Genomic DNA, 26,619 nt, shown 5'->3' with positions numbered 1-26,619 from the left:
TATGATCTTTTCTCATTCAATTAATGATATTTATAGTCTCAGTTCATGAAAGGGTCTAGTTATTTAACTTCTTTTTTTTTCCCTTTTACATGCCAGAAAGAAAAGTGTGAATACATGTTCAATGATGCACTTCGATAGTTTCAGCAGTGAGATGTATCACTGACAAACCTTGCCCTTGAATAAATTAAGCCAAACAGTTGGAGTTTGGAACAGGTATTTTTAAACAGTGTACTACTAGATACTACATTCCTGTCATTAAATTATTAGGTATATTTTAAATATTGATACATCAACTTCAGCCTTTATTGTGTGCTTGTCAAATGTACTGTAAAACCTATACAGATGTAATTAAAAGATATTTGACCCACAGGGCAGTACAAATATTGACCTGTTTTAAAGCCCCGATTCAAGAGAGACACAAAAGAACTCTCTTAAATAACACAGCCAACATCCCCAGCAGCTGGAAAAATGCCACATCATCTTTCATTTGGATGAAGGCAATGGGGATTGTCACAATTCACAAACATGCTGAAGCCAAGCCTAAACCCTACAAAATCCTACCTACAATCCTTGGGCCCCGCTTGACACATAGACTCTGTAGTTTTGTCTTGGGTTTTCAGGCCCAAAGAAACCCATGATTGCCTCATGTGCTCTGAGGTAAAAGGACCTGCAAAGTCAGAAAAATCCTCCCCTCTTATTTTAAGGAACCACTTCATGCAGTCTCATGAAATGAGAAAGCTCCAGCTCAAAATACAGTATTATTGCTACAGGCTCTTGTGGCGAGATCATATTCTGTGCCTGAGCTACAACGTATTAGTATCAGTTCTGCCAGCAATGTTCACACATAAAAAACAGGCCTATCCCTGTAAGAGCAGAAACTCCTGCCGCTACTTCCCTTGAAAACCGCAAAATTGTCCTTACTAAAAATCTGTACAGATTGAGTCTCTTTGCCTTTAGATATCCTCAACCTGTCAGTCTGAGCAAGCCAGAGCTGGGGGAAAGAGCTGTCTGCAGGCACTTCTGTACTGCTGTGGTCTCCTCACCCCACCTTAAAAGCTTGAAGTATGAATTGTGCAAACTAGCCTCTGAAGCAGTGACTCCTTGCTAAACCACTTGGCTGGGCTGTGCTACTGCTCTAATTGCAACCAGCAGAGGAGGAAAGCTTCAGCCACACATCCTTTCCAATGGATTAAGTATCACCTCCTAACTTGCAGTATTTTCTCAACACAAACTTCCTTTGGACAAGTGGGATCATCATCTGTTTAAAACAGCATTTCTGCAGAAGGCATTAGAAATCGCTATTAGATCCCTGGGACTGGACATTAATGTTTAATTTCATGACACAGACTGTTAGCTGATCTCTTTCCATGGTGCTGTGGATGAGACTGCATCTGCATCCTCTGTGCTTTCTGCATGCTGCCATGTCAGTGTAGTGACCTAGCTTTAAAAATACACAGGAATAAATCAGTACATGCTAGCAAGACAAAGAGAACAGCACATTATACCATCATCAGGTTTTCAAGAACCTAAATGGCTCCACCATAAAAGCAATTAGCTGCTTGCTTTCTTTTACTCGTTTTCTCAGGCAGTATCAGAACTGCACTGAGTCAATGGCTAAGTGTCTTCTCCTAACGTCTATCTGATTGTGTAACAACTTCCAGCTAAAGGATGCAAGAATAATGATACACAATCGGTCTGACAATACATATTTCTTCTCCTACTCTGCCTATGCATCCGTTGATATATTTATTCATAGACAGAAGTCACAGTCTTTCTCGGGCTTTGCTTTGCCAGCTAGGCTAAACACACCAAATGTTTCCAGCCTCTTCACATCTCCTGAGAAATGCTTTTGATTATTACTCCTTTTTATTCTACTAGACTTTCTCTTCACCTCGTCAAGTTTTGATTTATTTTTTTTTCAGTGCTCATGACCAGAATAAGAACAAATGGAAGAAACAGCATTCCAATTTTTTAAAAAGTAGCAAGGAATTGAGATATGTTTCAGTCAGGTAATAAAAATGCAACAATGCAATGAATATTGTCTGGTTTTGCTACAGCTCAGAAACAGTACAGAAACAAGAAGATATGTAACAGACACTAGCTTGTCACATTAATTAATTTTTCTTTTTTAAATCCCATGCTGAAAATCCTTCAAGTAATCATATGAAATCAGCCAGCACTCTGCATACAGATGAAGAAAATACTCCAGAACCTTCAGCAACAAAAGAATTTCATACTGAAAAATACAATTAAAATCAGAAAGCTGTTCTGCCATCTGTTTAAAACAAAAGGCTTTATATATCTTGTTGTTATCAGAAAATAGCAAAATGCTATGTATGACTGTTCTGAATTATTACCTTTACTGGACAGCAAAATATACTTCAATACGCAAATACACAGTAAGCATGTCAAACTGCAGGATGCCACATTATCACCAAGTTGTAAGATAAGAGCTTAAATGAACTTGCTTAACAGACCTTCACTGCAGCTATGACCATGTTAGGATGTGCAGCAAAGGTGAAGCAAGCTCATAAAAATCAAAGAGAAATGGCACATGGTCAGAAGAACAAGTATGCACTTTTATCCTACGCTATTGTTTACTTCGCTGATAAAGTCATTCAAACAGAGAAGTCTGATCGATCACTGTTTAACATGGCTCTTGTTAATGTCCAAAAGCACTTGCACCGGACCTGGGTACCTGGCAGGACACATCAGAGCCAGCCCATAATTAAATGGTCAAATCACACAGTCATGAAGAAACTTTGAGCAATCTTGCCTAGGGAAAGGTGTCCCTGCCCATGACAGGGGTGTTAGAACTAGATGATCTTCAAGGTCACGTCCAATCCAAACCATTTTACAATAAGGCACATGGATATCGCTTTTGCATTGAAGGAGTCTTGAGCAATTAGTTTACTGTTTGCCTTGCCTGTAAGTTGTCAGATGGCCACTCTGCTGCAAAGCAGGCTTCTGGAGGCTCTCCTCCTCTGTAGCTTGTCTTCTTTCAAAGTTCTGTTCCAGCTCTTAGAAGTAAATGATGAGAAGGTGGCTCTGCTAGGCCCAGCTGCCATTGATACACCACAAGAATGGCCATCCTTTACAGTCTTTTCACATGTGGCATAATGTAAGCGCCATGGGTCTTCATGGGACTGAAACTACAGACCTAGAACAATTACTTAGGAGTATACGGCTTCTGAAAGCAAACTATGAAATTCCCTACTAATTTATTTATGAGAAAGCTACAGGGGACAGCAAGTTAAGAGTCCTCACTAGTCACATATATAGAGCTTCTTGGTAAGAATTACTTTATTGGCAGCCTTTTTGACCCATCACCTGTTTGACTCCAGCATTATCCAGACTCACTGACAGGGCTGCAAACCCTACCGGGATTGCTAATTCATGGAGACCTACAAGATTGGATCAGTGACACCGATGGAGGGCTGCACTGAACGTGCAGCTTTACCAGGAACTTTGAGCTCTGCCTACACCAAGGGCAATCTAAAAGACTGTCCAGATATACTGCTAGACAGCAGACCCTACTTATTATTTACCTTCCTGTGCAACAGAAGAGAAACAGAAAAGGGAACAAGAAAACAACACAAGAAGCAGCTCAACCAGCCAACAAGTCAGAGAAAGCTGCAGAGCTGCATCCACCAGTTGCCTAAGCAAAATAAAAATTTAGCATAGGGGAGCGGGTTTTTTTTATTTTGTTCCCCCACACACAACTCCCCAGCAATTAATGTAATTTTTGTGTAACCTTACTGGTAAGGCAATAGCAACCAAAGGAGCCAGATTCCCAATTTAAAACCATACCATTAACCAGGAGGCAATTTACCGCTTTGCACAGTGACTGGCAAACAGGACAGTCATATGGCTATAAAGATGACTGCTACTCATGCCTCATCTCCACACCTCTTGGTGGTCAGCTCCCAGGAAAACGTGTCTGACCGAGGATGCTGGCAGGCAGGCTTCTCTGTTCATCGCTTTGTTATCAGTTACAGTGTATGCATCCTTCCATACACTGAAAATAACAGACCCTGGTTATGACAAAAGCAATTGTAAAAAAAATTATAACTGGGGGCGGGGGGAAGAAAGAGCAATCACTTCGAGGTTGTATTGTCCTGATATTATTTCTCCACTTAGTTCCACTGTCATCACAGGATCACTTTACACAAAGGAAAGGAAATAAAGATAATTTCCTGTATTTTTAAACATATTTGTAATTTCACAATAAACATGAACCCAACCATTCTCTGCAAAGGCAGAAAGTGGCATTTCTTTCCTGGTCCTTGCACTGTCAGCACCTCAATAGGAATATATTTACTTTCTTTAAATAGACACTGCTAGGATGAGGTTTAGGAACACGCTTCACCTAGTTGTCATGAATTATTAACCAGAAAAAGTCCCTCTTGTTGCCCTTTACAGAGGTTTGATTTGCAAGTTTAAAAATCAAACTGACACTTAAGTCTCTTGAACAAATACCCAACCTTCAAAAAAAAATGCTCTGAGCATTATAAATAAATTTTTTCATGAATATGAGAACAACAATTCTATAAATAGCTATTCTTCACAGAATTGCTTCAAGACATTGTTTTTACAGACAACAGTAGGAAACTGAAGGAGGTCTTAGTGCCAAACATATTAGAAGTGAAATGAACTCTTCAATCAGCTCTGGCTTTCCATTTATTATTACAAAGTTTGCTGTTATTTTTCTGGTTTGGTGTAAATTAGTCATAGCCTTCAACTTCTGAGGGTATTCACTTTGCTTCTTCGGGCAGTAATTTAACAACTCTGGTCTGTCATCAGACGAACCTGCTATTACCCATCACAACCTTGTACAAGCACAAGCAAAGGCAGGATTTTTATTTTAACTCCGTAATATGATTTCTAAATACACTGACTCAAAACTGTGCTCCACCTCCTCTAAAATGCAAACATAGCAAGATAGATATGATCTAATGTAATAGCAAATTGCCTGTTCAGTTTGCACATTTAATGGTTGCTACCTCCTCGAGGAATTTTTACACTGGTAACTAAAAACACAAAATCACCAGGAACTCCTGGAAAACAGCTATGCAACTGGTAAACCAGGTTTCCATAGCCAGAATACTACGTGTTTAGTCATTTTGGCATATACTCCAACACAAGGCCAAAGCTCAAGCACTACCAAGTTCTAACACCATTCTCAACAGGGAACTGGTAAAAGCACTTACTTAAGTACTTGAAAATTCACCTGTAAAAAAAGGGAGGAACTCGTTCACTTCCTAGTTTTGATACCATATTTTGCTGTAACAACTGCAACAATAATTTTCTAATATATGTCTGATATGGTATATGAAACAAACTGCACCCAATCGCTCAGGGTACCAATACTCTTTCAGGCCAGTGCAGCTCCACAGTCTCCAACAGCTGGAAACATGACAGTGCTGATTTCAAGGGGCGACACGGATGTGAAACTGGAGTAACAGCAATGATTCAGGCCATGAGCTTTCCCAAGAGCTCCCCAGCCATAACGGTGATCTAAGCATATCAGAATGTTTTTAAAGAAAGTAAGTGTCCAGCGAGGATTAGTAAGAACTTAGTGACGTGGCCCACCAGGCATCGCCAGGGAGCATGCAGCAGTTCAGGAGGAAGAATTCCAAGGGAGCTCTGGCCTCTGGGAATTCTGGATCTGCTGTGCACCACAGCCAAAACCCTCAGTGCACAGAAGGCAAGGTAACCATGAACCACAACAGCATCCCAAAGATCCTTGCCTGCAAACCAGGACAATTATACACCTCACTGTCCATCTCATAATTAGCACGGCTGGAATTTACCAAACCTTCCATGCATCTCCCCATGGCCTGTGCGCCAGGGAAAAGCCACAGGATTGTTGTATTTGCTCCCCAGAAGAGCAGAGGAACATGCATTGATGCAATACTTGTCTGGTGTGCCAGGACTGGCATGCAAAGCCTCCTGACTCCTGCCCATTACACCACAGACAACAGAAAGAACCATTACAGAGCACAAAGCTTTTCTCTTACCTTATTTTGATCTGTCCAGTAAAAGAAAAATCCCTGTGGGTCTGTTCTGAGAATAATTGGAGTCACAACAGTGGAGTCCTGGAAGAAAAAGAGGATAAACAGAAAATCCATGTCAACACACAGAACACATAATTATGCATAAGCTGCTTTGCCACCCATGTTAATGAATTGCAACATCTAGAAATTACCCTGAAGGTATCACTAGCAAGATGTCACTAAAAAGAATTTAGTATCACCTGCCTAATCTCCATTTTTCTGACATAACGTATTTCCATTACTGAGAAGACAGTGCTAAATAACTCCAGGCTTGTCGACACATGGAATTACTCCAGAAAAGCTGGAAGTTGAAGTTAAACAGACATAACACACTAACCGTGAAACTAGAGCCCACACAGCAAAGTACTATAGTTATCAGAAGTCCACTGCCCACCCTAACCCAAATTAACCTTCTGATACAGACAAGAGCTAAATGCCTATAATAAGCTTTGCTTTAACAAAGACTGAATTTGCCTAGAAAACCCGGAGTAGCACCCACTACATTAAGACTTTTGTCAATTACTTTCCATTAGTATTTTTCAATTTTTTCTACAGTCAAACTACAAACATTTTCGTAATGGGAGTATGTGTATTCCACCCCACCTCACAATCAGTTGAAAACCTGTCTACTATGGTAACATCCATAGCTCAGGTCACTTAAAACCAAGCACATTTGTAAGTACAATAAGTAAGGCAGCCTAGTTACCTACATATCTGTGCCTTCTGACTGACCGCAGGTACCTGACTTGAGAGATCCAAGCACTAACCGAAGCCTTTTCCACAGGTAGGCATACACTATATCTCTCGCCCATCAGGATTCCCTGGTACCTAACTGTAATTGACATCAGTGCAGCCTGGTCCTAATAGGATTTCTTCTCCATTTCCTCTACTATATTTCACGACATCTGTAAAAAATGCTGTTGTCTTGAGACCTCTACCTGTTTGCCAAACTCGATTGAAAAGTTATGGAGGGAGCACAGAAAGGAGGAGGAAGCCAGGCAGACCAGAAAAAATGCCTGAGTCTTACCTCCACAGGAATCCAGGCTAAACACACAATTCCTCCTCAAAAAAAGGTTGCGTATTTCTGTTACAGTGTTACAAGTATTTTACAGCTGTAGCATTCACCTATTTCAAAAGCAGCAATGTGTGAGGTCAGTTTGTATTGCTTTAAGCAAATAAATGGGTTCCAATAGGTTCAAATGTAAATCAAATATATTCAAGTGTGGGGTTTTTTTAAGTGCAAATAAAGTCGATGAGCGACATTATCATAAATAAATAAAAACTAACTTATGCAAGTGCCATTTCTGATGCAAGAAAATAACACTTGTTTACATTATATCACCAATACAGTCCTTTGTGATGGAATACAGAACTCTCAGCAACGGGCATTCATGAAACAGGGAGGCTGAATTATTCCCAGTTTACAGCTAGAAAAAGCAAGACCCAGAGAAGCTAAGTGACAGGCCCAGTACTGGTCAGAAGCCTGCAGGGAAACAAGTAGAAGAATAAAATTAAGTCAAGCATGAAGCATATTTTTATCCACCACAGAAATACAAATAGAAGAGCAAGTTCTGAACTAAGAAGAAATACAAGATCAAACCCTTAAATGAGTGTAAAAGTTCCCTTTGTAATTGGAAGATCTGGACTGAGGATTAACTGTGCCGCAGGTACACCAATACCCAAACAGGTATCACGTAAGCTTTCAGAGGCTGGGAACAAGTGCAGCTGAACCAATGCCCAGCAGTGCTATGGGAACATCCTAGCTGGGATCTGAGCTCGTTCACAAAATGCCACCAATGTTTTTTTCCCTTCATTACAAGAAAAGTGTTGTATGCACTTCCCCTAAGGGAACAGACATACAAAATTTGTATCATCTATTTTTTCCCATGTTTCTCCATAACTTCTTGCATTTTGTACACCTGAGAGTCGGGTATTGTTTGAGTGCAACAGGCAAATTTATGTTTTAAAATATGCTAGGCCCTGAAGAGATGCTGACTGGCTGTCTATATCCACAAGCTCCTACAAAAGTATTCTTAAACCTCTGCCATTCAAAAAGAGAAAGAAAAAAAAAAAAAAACCTGCTCTGGAGATAACACTCTCCTTTTTTAGCTTATTTCATTATGTCCCATGCATCCTGTATGTAAACATGTAAAATGAGGAAAGAAAAAGACTTAAGTGTCATGCTTTTGGATGAGATACACACCTTTTATGGCGGGCCGGGGCGGAGAGGTGTGGAGAAGGAAGCAATGGGTAACAGGCAAGTGTGAAGCAATTATGTCTGGAATTGATCAATTTTGCTGGTTAATCATTTCAAATCAGTTGTTTCAACCCAAAAGCTGTTTGGATTTGCCTTTGCTGATGATGAACAGCTATGAAAGTAATAATTTCGCTGATGCAGGTTGTAAAACATTGACTATAATCAGACTCAAAAAGAGCAAAGGATGAGTGGAGTCTTCAATACCTATTAGGTGACATAAAGGAAACCTCATCATGACAGGGATGATGAGTCTTAATTTAAGATCCTCTGTGCTCCAGGAAGTTGGTTGTAGGGGATTTTTTTAATCAAAAAAGAGGCTGTTGTACATTATGCCTCTTTTCTAAGTTAACTACCCTACTCTGACATTAAGCATAGCACAATCAACGTGCTTATTAACACGACAACCCCATGCTGTATACAAATGTAGGACCTGAGAAAAATGTCACAGGTGTTAGGAACTCTTCCACACAGCAGCAGCAATAAAAGTCACATGCACAATGTATTATATATTCTGCAAGCCACGAAAAGCCATATTCCTTAGCACTGAAGGAATGGAAATAAACTTCTCTAGTCCGCTCCGCAAGTCCTTCTCCCCACCCCACATTAATGCGGAGCCCTTTGTTACATGGAACAGGTCTGTTGCTTTTCTCCTGCTCTCCAGTCAGGGCTTGCAAGGCAGGCAACAATCAAAAAGATACACGAAAAACCCTTTATACAATATACATACAAGAAGAGCAGTTCAAGGCTCTGAAATAGAAACTTGTTTCAATTTACAATTGCCTGGTACATTTATTTACAAAAACTATTGTACTCTATGGGAATATCTGTGGTTTATTACCTAGAAGACACACCTGCAGTCATTCATGAGAGCATCTTGAAGCCCACTAATTTAATTTCCACACCCAAAAGAGCTGACCTATCTCATAACTCTCCTGAAAAGATTTATCAACTACATAAAACCCCGAAGGAAAGGGTAACAGACAGGACACAACAGATAAAAAGCAGGGGGCAGGGAGGGGGAGACATGGAACCCCAAACAAAACTTGAAGGGCAAGGAAATAGGAAACAGACACTTATTTGTTCTCTAATCCCCTCAGATCCAAAACATGAGAATAAAACAGAGGGGAGGAAAAAATGTCAGTGTTGTACATCTCTAAAGCTGACAGGTTTGGAAATTAACACATAAATATCTAGTAGGGGCATAGCTCTTATGATCCTCTGGATGTCAACAAAGCAAGCAGCTCTTCAGGTAAGAGCCCCAGATTCTTGGAACACTTCGAAGGATATAAAAAAAAAAAAAAAAAAAAAAACCGAGGAGGAGGAGGTGACCAAGGGAAAAATCAGCTGTAACCAGAAAATGGAGAGGAAGAAGAAAAAGGAAGTGTCCCAGTCAATGATGCAAATGATTGTGGGTTATCAGGCTTTTTAAATGCCACCCATGGGTGTTCGTGCCAAGCTGTGGCTTGGTTTCCAACAGATTGCTATTGCAAATTCCTTGAATAAAAGAAACTTAGAGTGGCCCTAACCTGGTAGTCTCAGCATGCTGCATATCATACCAGTCTAAACTTCAGTGAATATTTTTTCTAAAGGGCTTTTAATTTCACCTTTAAAAGCCCCCCACCTTTTTAATTTGTTGACTTTGGGACAATTCTCTACTTTCCTCCAATCCCACAGCCTCAAATGAGTAATGTGGTTGTTCTATACTTACTCCATTAAGTTGCCTCCTAATTGGCTGTACAATCTCAGATTCTGCATTAGCAATATACTTTATTTTATACTTCTAAACAAAGAGGCTTCAATTTTAGGCCCACAAAGTGCCACAGAGAACTTTGGGGTCCTTACCAACCAGGCACAGCAAAACACCGGCATAAAAGATCAATGGACAAATCCATATTTAAGTGCCCACCAGGTAACCATTTCAAGGTTTGATTTTAAGTGTGGGTCCCATAGACTGCATCTAACATTAGCAAACAAAAGTGCCACCTCCATATTAATACTACTGACTAACAAAGACTATTATACAAAGCCAAACAGTAAAGAGGGTGGAAACTTTGGTTTAGTTACTTTCCAACCATATGCCCCTACTTACAAATCCTCAGAGCACCCCCACAACCAGACTACACATCCAGCCACAAAAGACAGCCTTCTGCCCTACCCCTCAACCATCACTGGGAAGACCTGAAGAGACGCGAGGTGAGAAAGAACCGCTACACAGCAGGGCGCACCGCTCTGCCACCTACGTCCCAGGCTTTGGCCCTTGCTCCCAGAACTTTCTGTACTTCATTCAGTATGTATTAAAACAAGGGCGTAACACTATTGACACTCTGTTTTGTGCCAAGCACAGTTCAATGTTAAAATCATCAGAGAATAACACAGGCTGGGACTAGCGTGCCTGCAATGCAAATATCGGGTCAATCCTGCCATAGATGAAAAATTCCTACAGGGGAATGAAAATCTACATGTGCTTTGTCAACTAGCAAGACCAAGAGTCAGATGAGTATGCATTTTAATAAATCATACACAGATAATGATGTTTCTTAGAAGCAGCTGCAGTCAAAATTCACATCAACAGATTTTAAAAAGGAAAGCAGACCAGCCTTTATCTTCAGCTCTTACAACAGATGGGGCTCACAGCACCGCCTTATTAAGCCAAACCATTGTTTCCTAGTTTTGCCTCAGGTTTTTAGAGACATTGAACATCCCCAAATATAACCTGACAACTTTTACACACATCATTATTTCATTTGCTTGAACCTTCTCCTGAAAAATTTCTGCCAAAATGCTTCCAAACACAAAGCTAAGAAATACAGATTGTTTCTGGCAGAGGCAAAATATTCTGCAACTTTTCTTTCACTTTGGCAAAAGGGCTTGAATGCTGGGTGAGCAAGGATGTAAGGCTGCAGAGAAGGTGTGGGGAGAGTCCCTGCAAAGGATTTTCTTGCCACCCCACAAGCTAGGGGGATTATAGGCATGGGGGAGTCAAGAAGGAGCAAAGGAGAAGGAACAGAAAAAACACAGTTTACACATGGGCAGCAGATATATTAGCTGTTATAATACCATAATACACTGGGCATACTCAGACTGAAACTAAGCAGGATTAGCCAATTAGCACTATGAATTACTTCAGGCTGACAGCTGAACCATGAGTGAGAGAGAGACAGTACCCATCCCCCAGGTTTGCCATGAACCCCTGAAATAATCCAGAAAAGTAAAGATACCCTCTTTTACTGAAGGCAGAAGAACCCAATCTGCTGTGTAAAGGAATAAAGGAACAGATTGCAAAAAGGAACTATTGGAGAAGGTGCAATAAGTGCTGGAGTTTGGAACCAGGACAAATAAAAAATAAAAAAAAAAAAGAATTGAGTTTGCAGGACCCATAAAATGAAACTCCACTTATTCAATAGGAACATCCAGGAAAATATTCTTCACTACGAGACTGGTCAAACCATGGAGGAACTTCGGTGATGGCATGACAGGACAGAAGGCATCATTCTGCTAATTAAAGACTAACTTCCTGCAAGTTTAAGAGAGCCACCCTGAGCAGAACTTGTTTCTCAGAAGCAGACTACCCTGCCTCGTCTATCAGGATCTCCACACTCTTGGGCTAATTATAGCCTTACCACACGTAGTCTTGATTTGTCTGCAAGAGTCCTTGTTTGTTGCAGATGCTGCTAAGTATGCGATCACGAAAAAAAAGGAATGAAGGGAGAACTCTATAGCAGAAGTAGCCAAATGCCAACCAGGAAAACTTTTATCTCCACTGCAGAGTTCTTACATGATGCCAAACAAATCTTTTAAACCAGTCTGCTCATGGGCATAAATGCTGTATTCTGATTTTGAGGGGATACTGGAACTGTATTTCATAGAATCATAGAATGGTTCGGGTTGGAAGGGACCTTAAAGATAATCTAGATTCCACTCCACTGCCACGGGCCAGGTTGCTCCAAGCCCCATCCAGCCTGGCCTTGAACACTTCCAGTGATGGGGCAGCCACAGCTTCTCTGTACAGCCTGTGCCAGTGCCTCACCATCCTCACAGTGACAAATTTCTTCCTAATATCTAATGTAAATCTACCCTCTTCAGTTTAAAGCCATACCCCCTTGGCCTGTCACTACATGCCCTCGTCACAAGTCCCTCTCCAGTTTTCCTGTAGGCCCCCTTTAGGTACTGGAAGGCCACATTCCATTTTCTAATTTTCAGATACACTGAGCCCAAATTCATCCGAAATCACTGGGGAGGCATTCTGAACATCTGACTGTATGGTGCTATGCAATCTGAAAATTAGGTCCAACGTCTCTAATCGCAGATTAAAAATTAGTAGGTTTTTATGTTGGGCTCTTCATTTGGACCTGCATACCTAGAATTGAGAACACATTTTGTCATCTAATGGGTCTTTTGAAAATAAATTGAAAAATGCTTATGAAGCATTTACTTTACAGTAGATAAAAGACTCCATAGTGATGAGTTAGTTCTCTATTTCAATACAGCCTTTGGTAAAAAAAAAAAAAAGAAAGGTCTTGAGCATTCAAATATTAAAGTGAAAAAGCCTACAGTGCACAACTTGAATTCACTGGTAGCTTCCCTTTCACAAAGAATTCCTTATTTCCTTAAGAGTTGTTTTCTGGTTTTCAGTTTCCCTAGTATCTACCAATACTCCAAAGGGCTCAGATGCTACAATAACACAGATGTTATATCTGACTTAAACATGTAAAGTCTTCACCACATCTTCCAAGGTAGGCACCTAACCATTCTGCAGGGGATCCAAATCTTTTTTCGTCCCAGACTAAGTTAGCAAGAGCTTTCCAATGGAGATAACCAGGTTCAGGCTTTCCCCTTTACTAAAGGTTAACTGCTGAGAAATTTTAAACTCAATCTGACTACTCTCCTTTATTGCAAAAGACCGAAACCACAACTTCTACTCATTTAGATAAAATATTTTTTATATAGCACAGAGCTGATACTTGTGCACTACAGAAAGATTAGCAAAAAAGAAAAACACAACAAAAACTCTAGAATGCTGGACTAACTTCTCTCCAGACTGAAAACATTCAAAAAAATAAACTCTTTTCAGTTTATCATTTTATTTTTATACACACAGAACAATGGTTGTTCATTTTTCATGGCTTCAGCAACCTACTGTAGTCAAGACTTGTGCAGAGTTTAAAAACAAAAGAAAAAAGGCAGGGAAAAAAAACAAGTTACTTGAGCATCAGCATCTTAAAATCACTTCTGAAAATGTCCAGGTTTTTTCTTTGTTTGATCTCAACTTATCCATAATAATGATACTCTGATGTTATATTTACTGGTAAAGCTAAAGGAGATTTATCTCATACTCTTGAAAGTCTTCTTTAAAAGCTTCTAAACAAAGAAGTCTGAAAACTTTACATAGACTCACCATCTGAGCTCAAAAATGTATTATAAAGATGAAGAGATGCTCTAAGAGAAAGGCATTAAAACAGAATTTAAAAGACCTAGGTTCACTTTTGCTGCTCACTGGAACACCTGGTGAAGTGCTGTATCCACTAAACAACGCTACCTCTCAGGAGGTTTGTTTCAGTAGCTAAATATTAGGAAAAAAATATATGACTATAAAATTGGAATGATATCCCTTAGTTTATTTAGGTAGAGTTACATTTACTTACTGATACAGTTAACCTGCAAGTAAAAGTAAACAATGTATGCCAGAGAGAGACCAGTCAAATTCTTTATGCAAAGTATGTATTATCACTAGGGAAGAGAAGAAAGCCTTTAAGCAGGAACTGAAAACAAATCTATTTTTTAATATACCCCATCATACTAACTTGCTTCAGCGTGCCAATTACTGCTCTTAGAAAATATCAGTTCAGCTGTGCTCTAGCTGTTGAGCTATTTGTTAACTCAGTTACATCTTATCTTGTTCCCACTACAGGCCAGAGAAAAATAAAGGAAAAACAAAGACAGCCAAGGCAGGTTTCAACCCCTTCAGACGTCAGATCAGTCCTGAGAGAAGTTGCCCTTTAGACTCAGGTTTCATTAACCTTCTCAGCTAGCAACACATTCTGCTACATTAAGTTTTACCCCCTACAAAAAAGCCTCGCCTGTGGGCTTAACTGCATTCTTTTTATTTATGTATTATTAAACTGTTTTAAAACTCTCATTGGGAAGAGCTATTATAACCTGGGTTTCACTACAGCAAAGCGGATGAAGTCAGTTCTTCTTTAAGCCCTCCCTCTCTCTCACAGCTATTGCTTCTCTCTAAGAATAATGAAAGTGCATCTGTTCAAATACCAGACCAGTACTTATGACACCCAGTCTCCTTCCAGTAGTAAGGGAGAAGTGATTATAAAGGCCCAACTGAAGGCAGCACGAAGAAACATTGAAGAAGCAAGTGCTCAGCCAACTAGCATCTTAAAGCAGACACACATACATCCACAGAACAAATATCTAAGCCATGAGTCACTTTTATCTTTCACCTATTCAAATGTCAGCTATTTCTATTCAGTGCCTTGTGAATCCAATCTACACATCAAGAACAAGAGTTAATTCTAAAATTTGTTTTCCAACCTGTAATACTGTTACAGAATAAAACAGAAACTTCATGAGGAAAAGAAGAATTTGTGAATAGACGGTATTAGGCATTGCATAGCGTAAACAATATTATATCCAAACCCAATGCACGAAAGTATGTCTTGTCTTGCAAAGCCAGAACTTTTTAATTGATCCTAACTCTATCCCAATTTAGAAACTGAAGACAATCCACAGAGGAAATGGAATTTCAAGCCTCTTGAGTTGCTTGCCTTCTGCCTGCCTGCATGAGATCTTGAGTGGTTGATGTAACCTCTTCCTCTCCTCTCAAAGCTCAGGCAAGGTGTTTCTCTATCTGAATGGATCATCATCACAGGGCTGGCAGGCACAGGATGAGGCTTATTACTGCTGTCCCTCAGAGAGGAGGTCCATATAACATCAGTACTACACCTGCTTATTAGCAGCCTCAGAATTAATAATTAGGCACAGAGCAACTAGAATCTCAGGACGAGAAGTTCATGGGTGGATCGGTTTTTAAGTCTGTATCACTACAGCTTTTGCCAGACGGCTCTGCACAGCAAGCTGCAGCATCCTTCTAAAAGCTGGCAAATACATTCTTTAACAACTGTTACTCTATACACCATGAAATTCCTTACACGCCTCTCATGCTCTGGTTTAAATCCTTCCAGCATTCCCATTAAAAAAAAAAAAAAAACCACAAAAAAACAGCACACACACAAAAAAAACCCCACACATTACTTTTCAGTGGTTTATAACTCAGCTGGAAAAATTTTGCTTTGGGCTGAAACTTAGTACAAGTCATAGGCATTCCCCAAAAACACCCTTTTGCTTTATGAAATGTAAAGCAAAGTCAATAGAGCCATCTTTGAACTGTAGAACAAAACAGCAGGGAAGTGTACTACAAGGGCATGCTTTGGACAGGAACGAATGCTGCCCTAGTGCACAGGCAATGAGGAAGAACTGATCCCGTTCTCACTCAGAAACAGTAAATGGAAAATAGTGCATAATAAACATCAGTATGTGAGCCTCACTTGCCGAACAGCCCCGTTAGCACAGCAGAGCCAAAGTACTCATTATGGTCAATTTTATTTTACTGTTACATTTTGTAGTTTACTATTTCTCATTACAGCCTATTGTTTCACTAGAGAGTTTGTGCATGCCTATTTACATGACAGACCACAGAGGTTCAGATTAATAACAATCATTTTTAAAAACCTTTCAAGCAGATTAATTTGATAGAAAACAAAGGCTCTGAAGTGGTTACTGGCTACTCAGTGGCAAATACTTTTCAAAGTCTCCAAACACGCATTCGTCTAAAGACCTTCTTACAGCCAAAGTGCCAAATCTTTAATGCCTTAAGATCTTTGATTTTGCGGGGCTTCCACTTCTGAGCAGAAACACTGTGGGCAAGACAACAGGGCTGGAGGGTGGGAAATACATTCATATACACACAATGCATGGTCAACAATGAGTTAATGCTAGTACTCTTCATCACAGTGTGTAGCTTAACATGTATCAACTTTCACAAGGTTGCTAATGAAAGCGCTCACTGAACACAACAGGACTCCTTCTCATCTCAGTCACACATTCCAGGTAATACCTGTATATCACTGTAACACCTTTAACCCGAAATGCACATCTTTTGCCAGAATTTAGCTATATTTTATTAACTGAAGCCTTCAGGTTTAAAGTTGAAAATCTTTTTCCCAATTAGTCTGTATCGGACAAGTTATCCACTGAACATCCACTGTGCATGGAGAACACCTCTTCTCCTTCAAATTCTATGTCTGCAATAAACTACTCGGGAAATAGCAAAAACCTAATAATTCTATACTGCTGCCCGATTGCTTGGACTTTTAGTCTGGAGGCTTAAATCTTTGTTAGCTTGGCCTCTGCAAATACCTGTGGAAATTTCTTGGTAACTTACCAAAAACAAAACAATAACTGTAATGACAAGGCTGAGGTTATGCTGCCTTTTCCTATACTAAGGAAAATACCAACCGAAGGAAAACATTTCTCAGGCAAGTCATTCAAGCTTAGTTCCTGAACATGAATAACCAGTGTCAAGCCAATGTTTACTACTGCGGACAAGGTCAGGTTGCTGAGCTTATTTAAAATGTATTGGCTTCTTACTGTAAATAAAATTTCACTCTACAAGTTGTTCATTTTTTTGGTGTTCTTCCTCTCCTTGAGAGTGTTTATCACAGGTTTATAGAGCTCAGGCTCACACATTTGCCTGCTGGACAGGCTGAAAGCAACGGCAAAACAGCGATACGTAATAAGACAAGAACAGTTGTTAGACACAAACTTCTCTTTCTCCCTCTCTCTCTGTTGTCCCTCCAGTTGTTGCTGTGGATGTCTTTAGCACAGCTGAATTTGCAGCAAAAATACAAGAGCTGTGTTAAGGCTCTCAAAATGAGTTATCCTCACATTCTCACAAATTCTTCTGACATTCAGCCTGCCTGCCTTCTTTCCCAACCACAGCTCACGTCCCATTATGCCCCTCCATCTCCAGACACTACTCGCAGACAGACTTTTTGAGGCAACTGCTCCTCTACATGCAAGTGAAACGCAATCACCCAACGTTGTATTGTGGGAGTTGGGCTAGCAGAGGACTCATTTTTTCTGCTTCCTTCTCAGGCTTACTTTTGCGCTCTGCAAGAAAGGAAGGCTAAACAGAGAAAAGCTACCTTTCTTTGAAACAGTCCCAGGCATCACCTGCAAGTGAAGAAAGAAATCCCAGCTGCTTACAGCTGTGCTACCAAAGGTGAAGTGAAAGCCACGCTCCTCTCCTATGTAAGGCAATACAAGTGTAAAGGGTTGTGAAGCAGCAAGTGGTAAGGTAAGGGGAAAGCGGATGTCATTTTGAGGCAAGTCTCATGCCCTAATGAGCCAAGAAAGAAGAGTGCCTTTTGCAGAGGAAGGAAAATGAGCGGGGGGACCCCAACGGCACTCCCTGGGAGAACAGGTCCAGGGCTCGAAAAGTCCCCCCGAAAGACTGACAACGGGAAGGGCAGGAGCCAGAAGGAAGGAGAGAGAATCGGAGGAGGGAACAGGAGATGGCAGAAGACAGATAGGGAACAGGTTGAAACAACTAGTTAGGATGACAGAGGCGGAAAGGCGCACAATAAAACAAGGGAGGCAGGAGAGGAAGAGGCTCGCGGAAGGAGCCAGCCCAACACAGTCCGCACCGGCCAAGCGAAGTGAGCCGGGAGAACCTTCGGAGAAAGTTTGCCCGGCAGACGGCCGGCGGCTTAACAACGCCTCTTGCCTCGGGCTCCGCAGGGCGCGCGCCCAGCCCCGGCGGGGACGCCCGCAACCGCGCCGCCCCGCACCTGCCCCCCACACCGGGCGAGAGCGCACGGCGCCCCGCGGACCGGCCCACCGCGGCTTCCCGCTGGCGGGCAGAGCGGGGCCGGCCCGGCGGCGGCCCCGGGCGGCCGCAACATGTGTGCCGGAGCACGCCCGCCCGATCGATGCGCCCTGCGCGTTGCATAACCCCGCCGTGCCCCCGCCGCCCTGCCCCGTGTGGGGCACGGCCGGGGGAAGCAGGGGAGGCGCGGGGGGAGCTTACTCACATCGTCCCACTTTACGAATTTGATGCCTTTCTTCAGCGTGTCAGAGACGCAGACGGGCTTGAGCTGGAGAGCGTGCACCCCTGGCTGTGCCCCGGCCATCTGCACCGCATTGACGCGCTCCCCTCCGGAACGGAGAAGCCGCGGGAGGCGGCCGCCTCGGGAGGGACGCCGGAAACGGTCCCCGGAGAGAGGCCGGCAGCCGCGCTCGGCTCGGCGCGCCGGGAGCGGGCAGCGCAGCGGCTGCCCAGGCGGCGAGGGCGAGAGGCTTCACTGCCGCCCGCGGAGGGACCTGGCGCGGCAGCGGCCGGGGCGAGCCATGCAGCGGCACATCCTCTATATACAGCCGGCTCGCCACGCACGCACACGCCGCCCGCTCCCTCGCACACACACGCACGCACGCAGGGGCACGGAGCGCGCGGCGCTGCCCGCTCCGCTCCCCTCCCTCCCGCCCCTCCTCCCTCGCCGCCAGGCTCGGCCCCCGAGGTTCCCCCGCGCCGAGGTCAGCGCGCCGCGCCGGCGGCACTACGGCGCCACCTGCCGGCCGCGGCTGGCGCGGCAACCGCCGCGGGGCCGGGCGCGCCGGGCCTCGGGCTCCTCTCGGCCGGGGGCGGGGGGCACTCCGGCCGGGGACCTTCCCCGGGGCTTTCGCTTTCCCCCGGCTGGTCCCGGGCCACCAGCGCCCAGCAGCTGCCTTCCTCGAAGCGCGGTCCGGGTCAGCCCTCTCGGCCCGCCCGGAGCGCGGAGGACAACGGGGACTCGCTTGGACGTGCACGGCGGGCGAGGCAGGACGCCCTGGCCTCCGCTAATGCACCGTGTCACGCCTGAGAAGGGGGCACAGGTGAGTGTCTGTGTCTCTTGTCCGGCTGAGAGAAGTAGCCCACCCGTGGTACCTGTGGCCAGCGTCAGGCTTCAGAAGGGGTGAGCACACGGGATGCCGAGTGCAATTTCAAGAAGTGGTTATGGCACAGGCAGAGTGGAAGGGCACCACTTAGCCTGCAAAGTGATGAACAGGATGCCAAAAGAGGAAAGGTTCTTAAAGAGAGTGGCGCATACACTTTCCACCAAAGCTTCATGCTTTCAGTACACAGAAATTGCTTTACAAAAGCTTTTTGCTCTCACAAGACAGAGGGGCTTTCTTAGAACAAAGGGACATGACTTTAATTCAGTTTTAGGCACACTAAATTCAAAAGGCATAAAGATGGCAAAAAGTCCTCTTGCCCAGCAAAATCTCAAGTCCAGGGTTTTTAAGGAAAGGTTTTTGAAGAACAGTTATATGTGCTCCACAAATAACCTTCTCTGTCAGAGCCCCTGTGCAGTTGTAGCAGAGATAAAGCATCAGATGACACAGCACATGAGACTTCTAATTTCTCTGTAGAGGTTTGCAATTGACCCTTATGATTTAGGGGCAGCAGGCCAAACTTCTACTATAGACAAAGCAAACGATGTAGAAAGAATGTCTTCGAAGAAAAATTGATTTTGTTTCAGAGGAATGACATTTCAAAAAATTACTAGGTAAAAATATATACAATCTGAGTGGGGAGGTGTTCTCTTTTTGATTAAAAAGCTACAAAACTGGCATATTGGACTCCCAACTTGTTCTTAATGATAGCTACAGAATTGTTAAAGTTCTTCCTCTGGGCCTCTTCCAAATCCTTCTCCTCCTTCAATAAGAAACTTTTCATTGCCTTTAGCGGGACCTGAATCTGCTCCTTTACAATAGTCCATGCAGGCAGCGTACATGTTCCAAGGCCAATTAATCCATTCAATCTATTTTTTGTTCTTATCAACCTGCCATGCCAATGATGGTGTCACATCAGTCAGGATGCAAGTCTGCTCTCTCACTGCTGTGCTTTCATCCCTGTTCATTTGCCATAACTTAAAGAAACAACAAAATCTGGGTTTGATCGTGCTGATGTAGATTTTGATTGAATTGATGCAGGATTGCTCTACGATGGGGTAAGGGAGAGAGATTTTCACAACTGCCTTTTCATCCCAGCATATAATATACAAATTAATAATATTTAGATCCTCCAGAAAATAAAAGCCAAGAGCACTGATGCTACAGTACTTGTCTGTGATCCCATCGACATTTGTGTTCACAGCAGTCTGCTGAAATCAATGGTTTGGAAGGTGTCAAACTGCCATGGATGGTGGCACCTCTGTGGTAGTTTTCTCAACAAGCCCACAATACATTTCACTTGGCCTAGCCTTCTGTACAGTCTTTGTTAGGGAAAGACGATTGCAAATCACGATGATACGTAGACTCCTAGCAGTGTGTTGGTCTGAACATGGAAGAGGTGATCCTACAGATCAGTATAGGCTCTGATACTGATATCGGGTATTTCAGATATCAAGTATTGTTTAGAGCAATTTTGTGGCTTTTCAGACTTAAGTATTTTAATCTGATGGTATTTGGCTGAAGAGAAATATCCCTTTTATATGGCAGATATCTAATGGATTTTGCATCACAAGGAAGAAGCAGCACAAAAGGAAATGCCATTACAACTGTGCCTTTTAAACAATTCTGGAAAGTGCTTATGATTCAGCCTCTGCTGAAATCCTGGGCTCAGTGAAATCAGTGAGAATTTAGTTTCAAACCAGACAGTTAGCTTATGTGTTAGCGCTGTTGCTTAATTAGCATCTGCTCCAGCTAAGAATACATTGCTTGGTATGTAGTACATACTGCAAATACTTAAATTCAGTACATGTGTAAATTCAAGCTTTCTTTTGCACAAAGCATGGGATCAGTGGTCTGGAAACCGGCTACATTCAGCAGGATCACTACACTCAGAAGGAATAGGAGTATCTTATCATTAGATGATTGGACCACGTCCGGCAAGAGAAGAACCAGACAGCTTTCTCCAAATGTGCAGAAAGCCTCATCTAAAGTATTATGCGTATCTTCTATTTCTTCTTGACTCAGCCCCTTTTAGTCCCAAGAAATTAAAGAAAAGATGTATTGTTAGAAACAAACCCAGCAGTGGGCTTATTCAAGTAATTAAAAATTGTACATCTCAGATGTGATACATGCTGGTCTTACATTGCTTTAAGAACTGACTTGTTGATATTTTCATTTCTGTAGATTCAAAAATCTCAGCCTTGACAGTAAAATGATTGCCTTGTGTAAATGATACAAGTTATTTGAATGCAATATACCTGTGAAGCATTAATTTTTATGTAAGGTGCTTAGGCACCAGTATTTAATTTCCAGGGTAATAAACTGGAATACACAGTATGTTTTAGATACACGTGTGGAAATGTGTGTAGACAAACAGGAGAAAGGAGCAATAACCGATTTAAATAACAGATGGCACTGATCAAAGTCAGGTCAAAAAATACACCAAAAGCTATACTGAAAGACTATATCAAAGGATGAAACAATAAATGCATGAAAAATAAAATTTACGCTTTTAAATTTAATTTCAGATGAATATATACATGAAATATTTCAGTGTCAGATGCTAACCTGAATTTATTTGTTTAAGTCTACATTTTGAAAAGAAGCAGTGGCCTCTGCCTGGAAAATGCTTCAATGCAACAGTGCACTTCACATTCTAAGAGTTAAACATAAGTGGCAGTGTTTGGAGGATCTGGGATTAAAGATAAACTCAACTTCACCAGAAGTATATCATCCTAATTGCATTTTAAATTGGGCCAAATTATATTTTAATTATCAGTAGGAGCAGGATCATTAAGTTCTATGGAACAACTCTCCAGGAAAGAAATATAGAAAATTTGACCATGTCTTTCTGATGAAGCTCTGTCATTCTGCAATAAGCACCTTTCAAATAATGCTGACAGTAGGACTCACATCTTACCAATGAGAGGTGAATGCCACAAGGTGTAGTGAAACTGCCTTGTGTGTGATTGTCATGTTAAGAAATGAAACCTACCAAATGCAGTACTGCCAAGAGAAATCATAATTCTTTTTTTAGTCACTCATTTACTAAATGAATTCACCTGTTAAATTAATACTTCCATAAACTTACAGCCAGTGGCCACAGGAATATGTTTATATTTAATTTGATCCATTCACTAGGTGCCATACATACATAACAACAGCAGTCAGATATATTCTTTATGGGTGAGACTGATAACTTCTGTGGCACAGCCACTCAATCAGGTGACTCTTCAAGAGTGAATATAACATTCTGGCACACAAAACACCACCATAGCAACAAAGACAGCCTGGCAACAGCAGCTGCTGCATGAAAAGAAATTGGATGGGGAGGGGGAATCTTGTACAAAAGTCCATTTCCTGTCCAAATAATTTCAATGTTTTTTTTCCTTCATATCAGCATCACAACTGTCTTTAAAATACAGAGAGAACTAAGATTAATGCACAGTGTTTGAAATTACAACACAAATAGTGTCTTTGTCTGTACAAAATGACCCAGTCACTGCTACACTCACTGGGAACGTATTTTACTCTGGATAGATTGACCTGATACACAGCTGGCATCTATGGATCTCTGTGCCACAGGAAACAGCCCACATTTCTCCATACAACACCCTGTATGAGGAAGAACGAACCCCTAATGGTTTGTGCAAAAGATGCTGATGAACAGAATTCCTCAATCTCTGGCACCTGAGACCTCCCACCACAACTCCTTTCATGTCATGGTGGGATTAATTCATTACTGTGGCAACTAGCAGAGCTCTGTGCATATACTTTTCACAGGTGCATTTCATATGCAGAATCAGAAACTGAAACTGATCTGGATGGAAATACCTTTTACTTAGAAACTTTTCTCCCCCTCATCCAGTCACAGCCCTGAGGGTACTAACAGCCCTGGGACCCCATTTCATCCTATCCTGGGGCCGTCAGTCTCTGCCCTGGTGATGTTGCAGGATGCCAGCCTCCAGCTCTGCTGCAGCCCTGCCCTGCTATGGGCCCCCTGACCCGGGCCCAACCCGTGGGCTGACTTCCTAGCCTGGCCTCAGACCACCCCATGGCCTGCCGTCCTGGGGCTGTGTCTGACCCTGCTTCCCCACACTGGGTCCGGAACTAACCCCTACCCACAGACTGACACCCGGCCCGAGCCTCATGGAGGTGCCTGATGCCCTGGGCTGGGGGCAGCCCCCTCGGCCTGCCCTGCTTTTTTGCTGGGGATAGTGGGATGGGCCTCAGCTGGCAAGGTCCATCCCTGCTGCCCCCTCATCCTGTGGGACCCACCCATGGCCCCCAGCATCCTGGTTACTGGGGAGCCACTGGCCCTTGTGGTGCCTTGACATTCCCTACCTACCTAACCTCTACATAAAAAAAAAAAACACTATTACCAGAAGAACACTAGATTACAGCAATACTTGCACAGTTAGAATCACAAGTCAAGAAGTCAGTAGGCACGTTCCCTAAAAAGTGTTAATGAACCCTTTTTTATGTAATATATAACCTGTTCTTGCTTCCCTGTTTATAAGCATAATACATTTTTGCAGATTGTTAAAAACAGCCCATAAAACATACAACACATTTAAGAACACTAAAGTTAACTGTGAAAGACTTCATGGCCTACAAGATTTATTAAATCGCAGCTAGTGTAAACTGTCAAAGGTCCACTGACTTCAAAGCTATGCATTTGTTTACACAGTGTGGTGTAATGTCTGCATCTTTGCTGTCTTTTATTTTTTTCTTCCTTCTAGCTCTTAACTATTGTCCCAGCTGTATAGGCAGATTAGAACAACCTGGAAAGCAGATTGTCTCACCTGCTTTTATTTACATCCAAGTTTAGCTGAGAGATGAACTAAAAGACAAAAACATTGGGTTGCAAAGCAGAAATCGCCTTGAAAAAATCCCTATCCCTTTTGGAAATCAAAAATTACATACTTTGGATTCGGTACTGCCAAATGAACAGGGGACCTGTGTGCTCCATGCAAAGAGGAAACTGCCCAGATTATGCTTTTCTTGCAGTGCCTTAAAATTACATAAATCCTCTCATGATATCTTCTGGAAGCATAACAAAAGAGTCAGTGTACACTTTCTCTGGATTCCCCTCCGTTATTCCCACAAAACTATTACATGTATCACTATGACAGAGCAATATTATGCTTCTTGGGAAAAGGAAAATAGCCCTTGGCTGTATTTCCCATTACCATGGTCGAGTAATGCCCCATGGAAGCTAATGAATTTAGGCCTAGGTTACAAGTTTGGTACAGTTTTAGAAAAAGTAAAATATATTAAAGCTGGGGGCAGGATGGTTTGTCTTTAGAAAGGATGTGAGATTATGAGTCTGAAAAAGTGAATTCTGTTCTCAGATCTGCCCCAATCTTCTTTCCTTAAACTCAAATGAATATTTCAGGTCCCCTTACATGACTTTACCGCCCATTTAGTTCCTCTAGGCAGGCAGCCCAGCATATACATGCCCTGGATTTCTAGAGACAACCACAAGGGCTTGGTTTAAATAGCTTAAAAATTAAGGTTCCATACACCAGCAGGTGTACCTCATGTACTTAATTTCATTAAACATTTACAGAAGTGGTTTTATAATTATTTCAGATGATAAAAAGTTCAGGATAATTTTGTGTTGAGTTTGTTGCACTGCCAATTTGACACACTACCATTTTTTTTTTTAAGATTTCCCAAGTGCTGTTATGTCTTTTGATACTCCTCACAAATAAAGTCAAAAAGATTTTGATGGTATACCTTATCTTGAAATAAAGCTGATCATTTAAAATTTTATCTCTTGCTATAACCCACTAACATTTTTCTCTATTCTCTTTTCTGAAGTATTCTTGTAATACACTATTCTGAATCATCACAGACTCTCATTCCCCTTCTGGCTATTTTACAGAACTTGCAGTTGTGAAGGGTGACATTCCACAACTGAGAACACATTAGTCACAAAGCAACAGAACACCATTTACATAGTTGAAAACAGTTGCTGTAAACTATATTTCTAAGACTTGGAGCAATTGTGCTGTGATGTAAAACCTGAGCCACCATATCTTTTAGTATTAATTGTAACTCTTAATGGCAAAAGCAACTCTCCGTTACAGTTAGATAAGTTGATTGAAATTTGATGCAGTTCTTAACATTGCTAATCTAAAAAACAAGCTCTGGTAAATAATAACATGTCTAATGGAAAAAAGGACTAGTCAGTCTCCTACAAGCTACTAGCAACCTAAACACAACTTCCAAAGTCAGACTAACTAAGGACAACAGTGTTGTTCATGACTGTAAGGCTGAATCAAATAAGCTAAAAGCTATTATGGCCTATTCAAACTGTTAGTTATGCTGCCTAATCATTAATAATTTTAGTAAGGATTTTTTCAAGATTTAGTGCATCCTATTGAAAAAAAAATAAAATAGAGCACCATTCACCAGAAACTAACAGTAGCTGCTGCAGTAGTATAGGATTCAGGTAAAAGCTATGAAGCTAGAAATGCAGGTTCAATAGATGGTTCGGTTGATGGTCCTGTCACTCTGTGGCAAGGAAAAGCACTAACAGGTAAAGCACTTGGCTGTCTGGGAGGCAATCTGCTCTAACAGGATGCCTGCTGAGCAATCAGAAACAACATTTACCCACCTCCCAACCAGAAGACATTGTTAGAAGCATAAAGACATTGTCAGAAAAAGGTAGGAGGTTAAATGGAGGAGGAAAAATGCCTTTTTTAAAGATAGCCCATGGGCTGTATCTTGGTATTTATGAGCAAAACATAGCTAGCAGGAGGAGGAGAGGAAGAAACAGCCAATGTCTGTCTACTCCATAGCAGTACGAGGTCACCAGAAAACAGTGCTTGTCACCTTACTCCCAACTCCATAGCAGTACGAGGTCACCAGAAAACAGTGCTTGTCACCTTACTCCCATTTTCTCTTCACATTTTGTGTCAGACATGAAGCTCCACAATACCCGAAGTCTTCTTGTTCCCAGAAAAGAGATGAAAAGAACTAATAGGTCAAACTGAAAGGGCCCAATCACATTTCAGTTGAAGTTACTCCATCAGCTGTGATGTTCAAACAGGCCCTTCGAAAGCAAATAATATAAATTATCTTGCAATTATCTTTTTATGAGATTATGCAACAGTTTTGATGAAACAGCTGATTATTAATTTAGGATTCAACATAAATTTTTCCAGTAGTCTTGAAAATATATAGAAGGACATGACATATAATTTAAAATAAGGAAGAGCAATCACTGTAAAGAAATCTCCCGTTTCAGAGCAGCCAGCATATACAGAACTGCGAGCGAAACAAGCTAAAACTGAA

At 41.9% G+C, this 26,619-nt stretch overlaps 1 protein-coding gene across 4 annotated transcripts in view; it reads right to left on the bottom strand.

Annotated features, from left to right (window-relative positions):
* The window catches only part of PLCB1 (phospholipase C beta 1), a 401,171-nt gene extending 382,336 nt beyond the window's left edge, over nt 1-18,835 (bottom strand). For all 4 annotated transcript variants that reach the window (XM_037405583.1, XM_037405580.1, XM_037405581.1 and 1 more), the window contains exons 1-2: nt 18,417-18,835; nt 6,021-6,098 (exon numbers count right to left, since the gene is read on the bottom strand). In XM_037405583.1, coding sequence (XP_037261480.1) covers nt 6,021-6,098; nt 18,417-18,515 — 177 coding nt within the window. In that variant the 5' untranslated portion in view covers nt 18,516-18,835. The remainder of the gene's footprint in view (nt 1-6,020; nt 6,099-18,416) is intronic.
* Between the last annotated feature and the right edge of the window lie 7,784 nt (nt 18,836-26,619).

This window comes from Falco rusticolus, chromosome 12 (assembly GCF_015220075.1).
Source record: "Falco rusticolus isolate bFalRus1 chromosome 12, bFalRus1.pri, whole genome shotgun sequence".
In the NCBI taxonomy this organism is placed as follows: Eukaryota; Metazoa; Chordata; class Aves; order Falconiformes; family Falconidae; genus Falco; species Falco rusticolus.
This window is presented reverse-complemented; position numbering and strand designations above follow the sequence as displayed.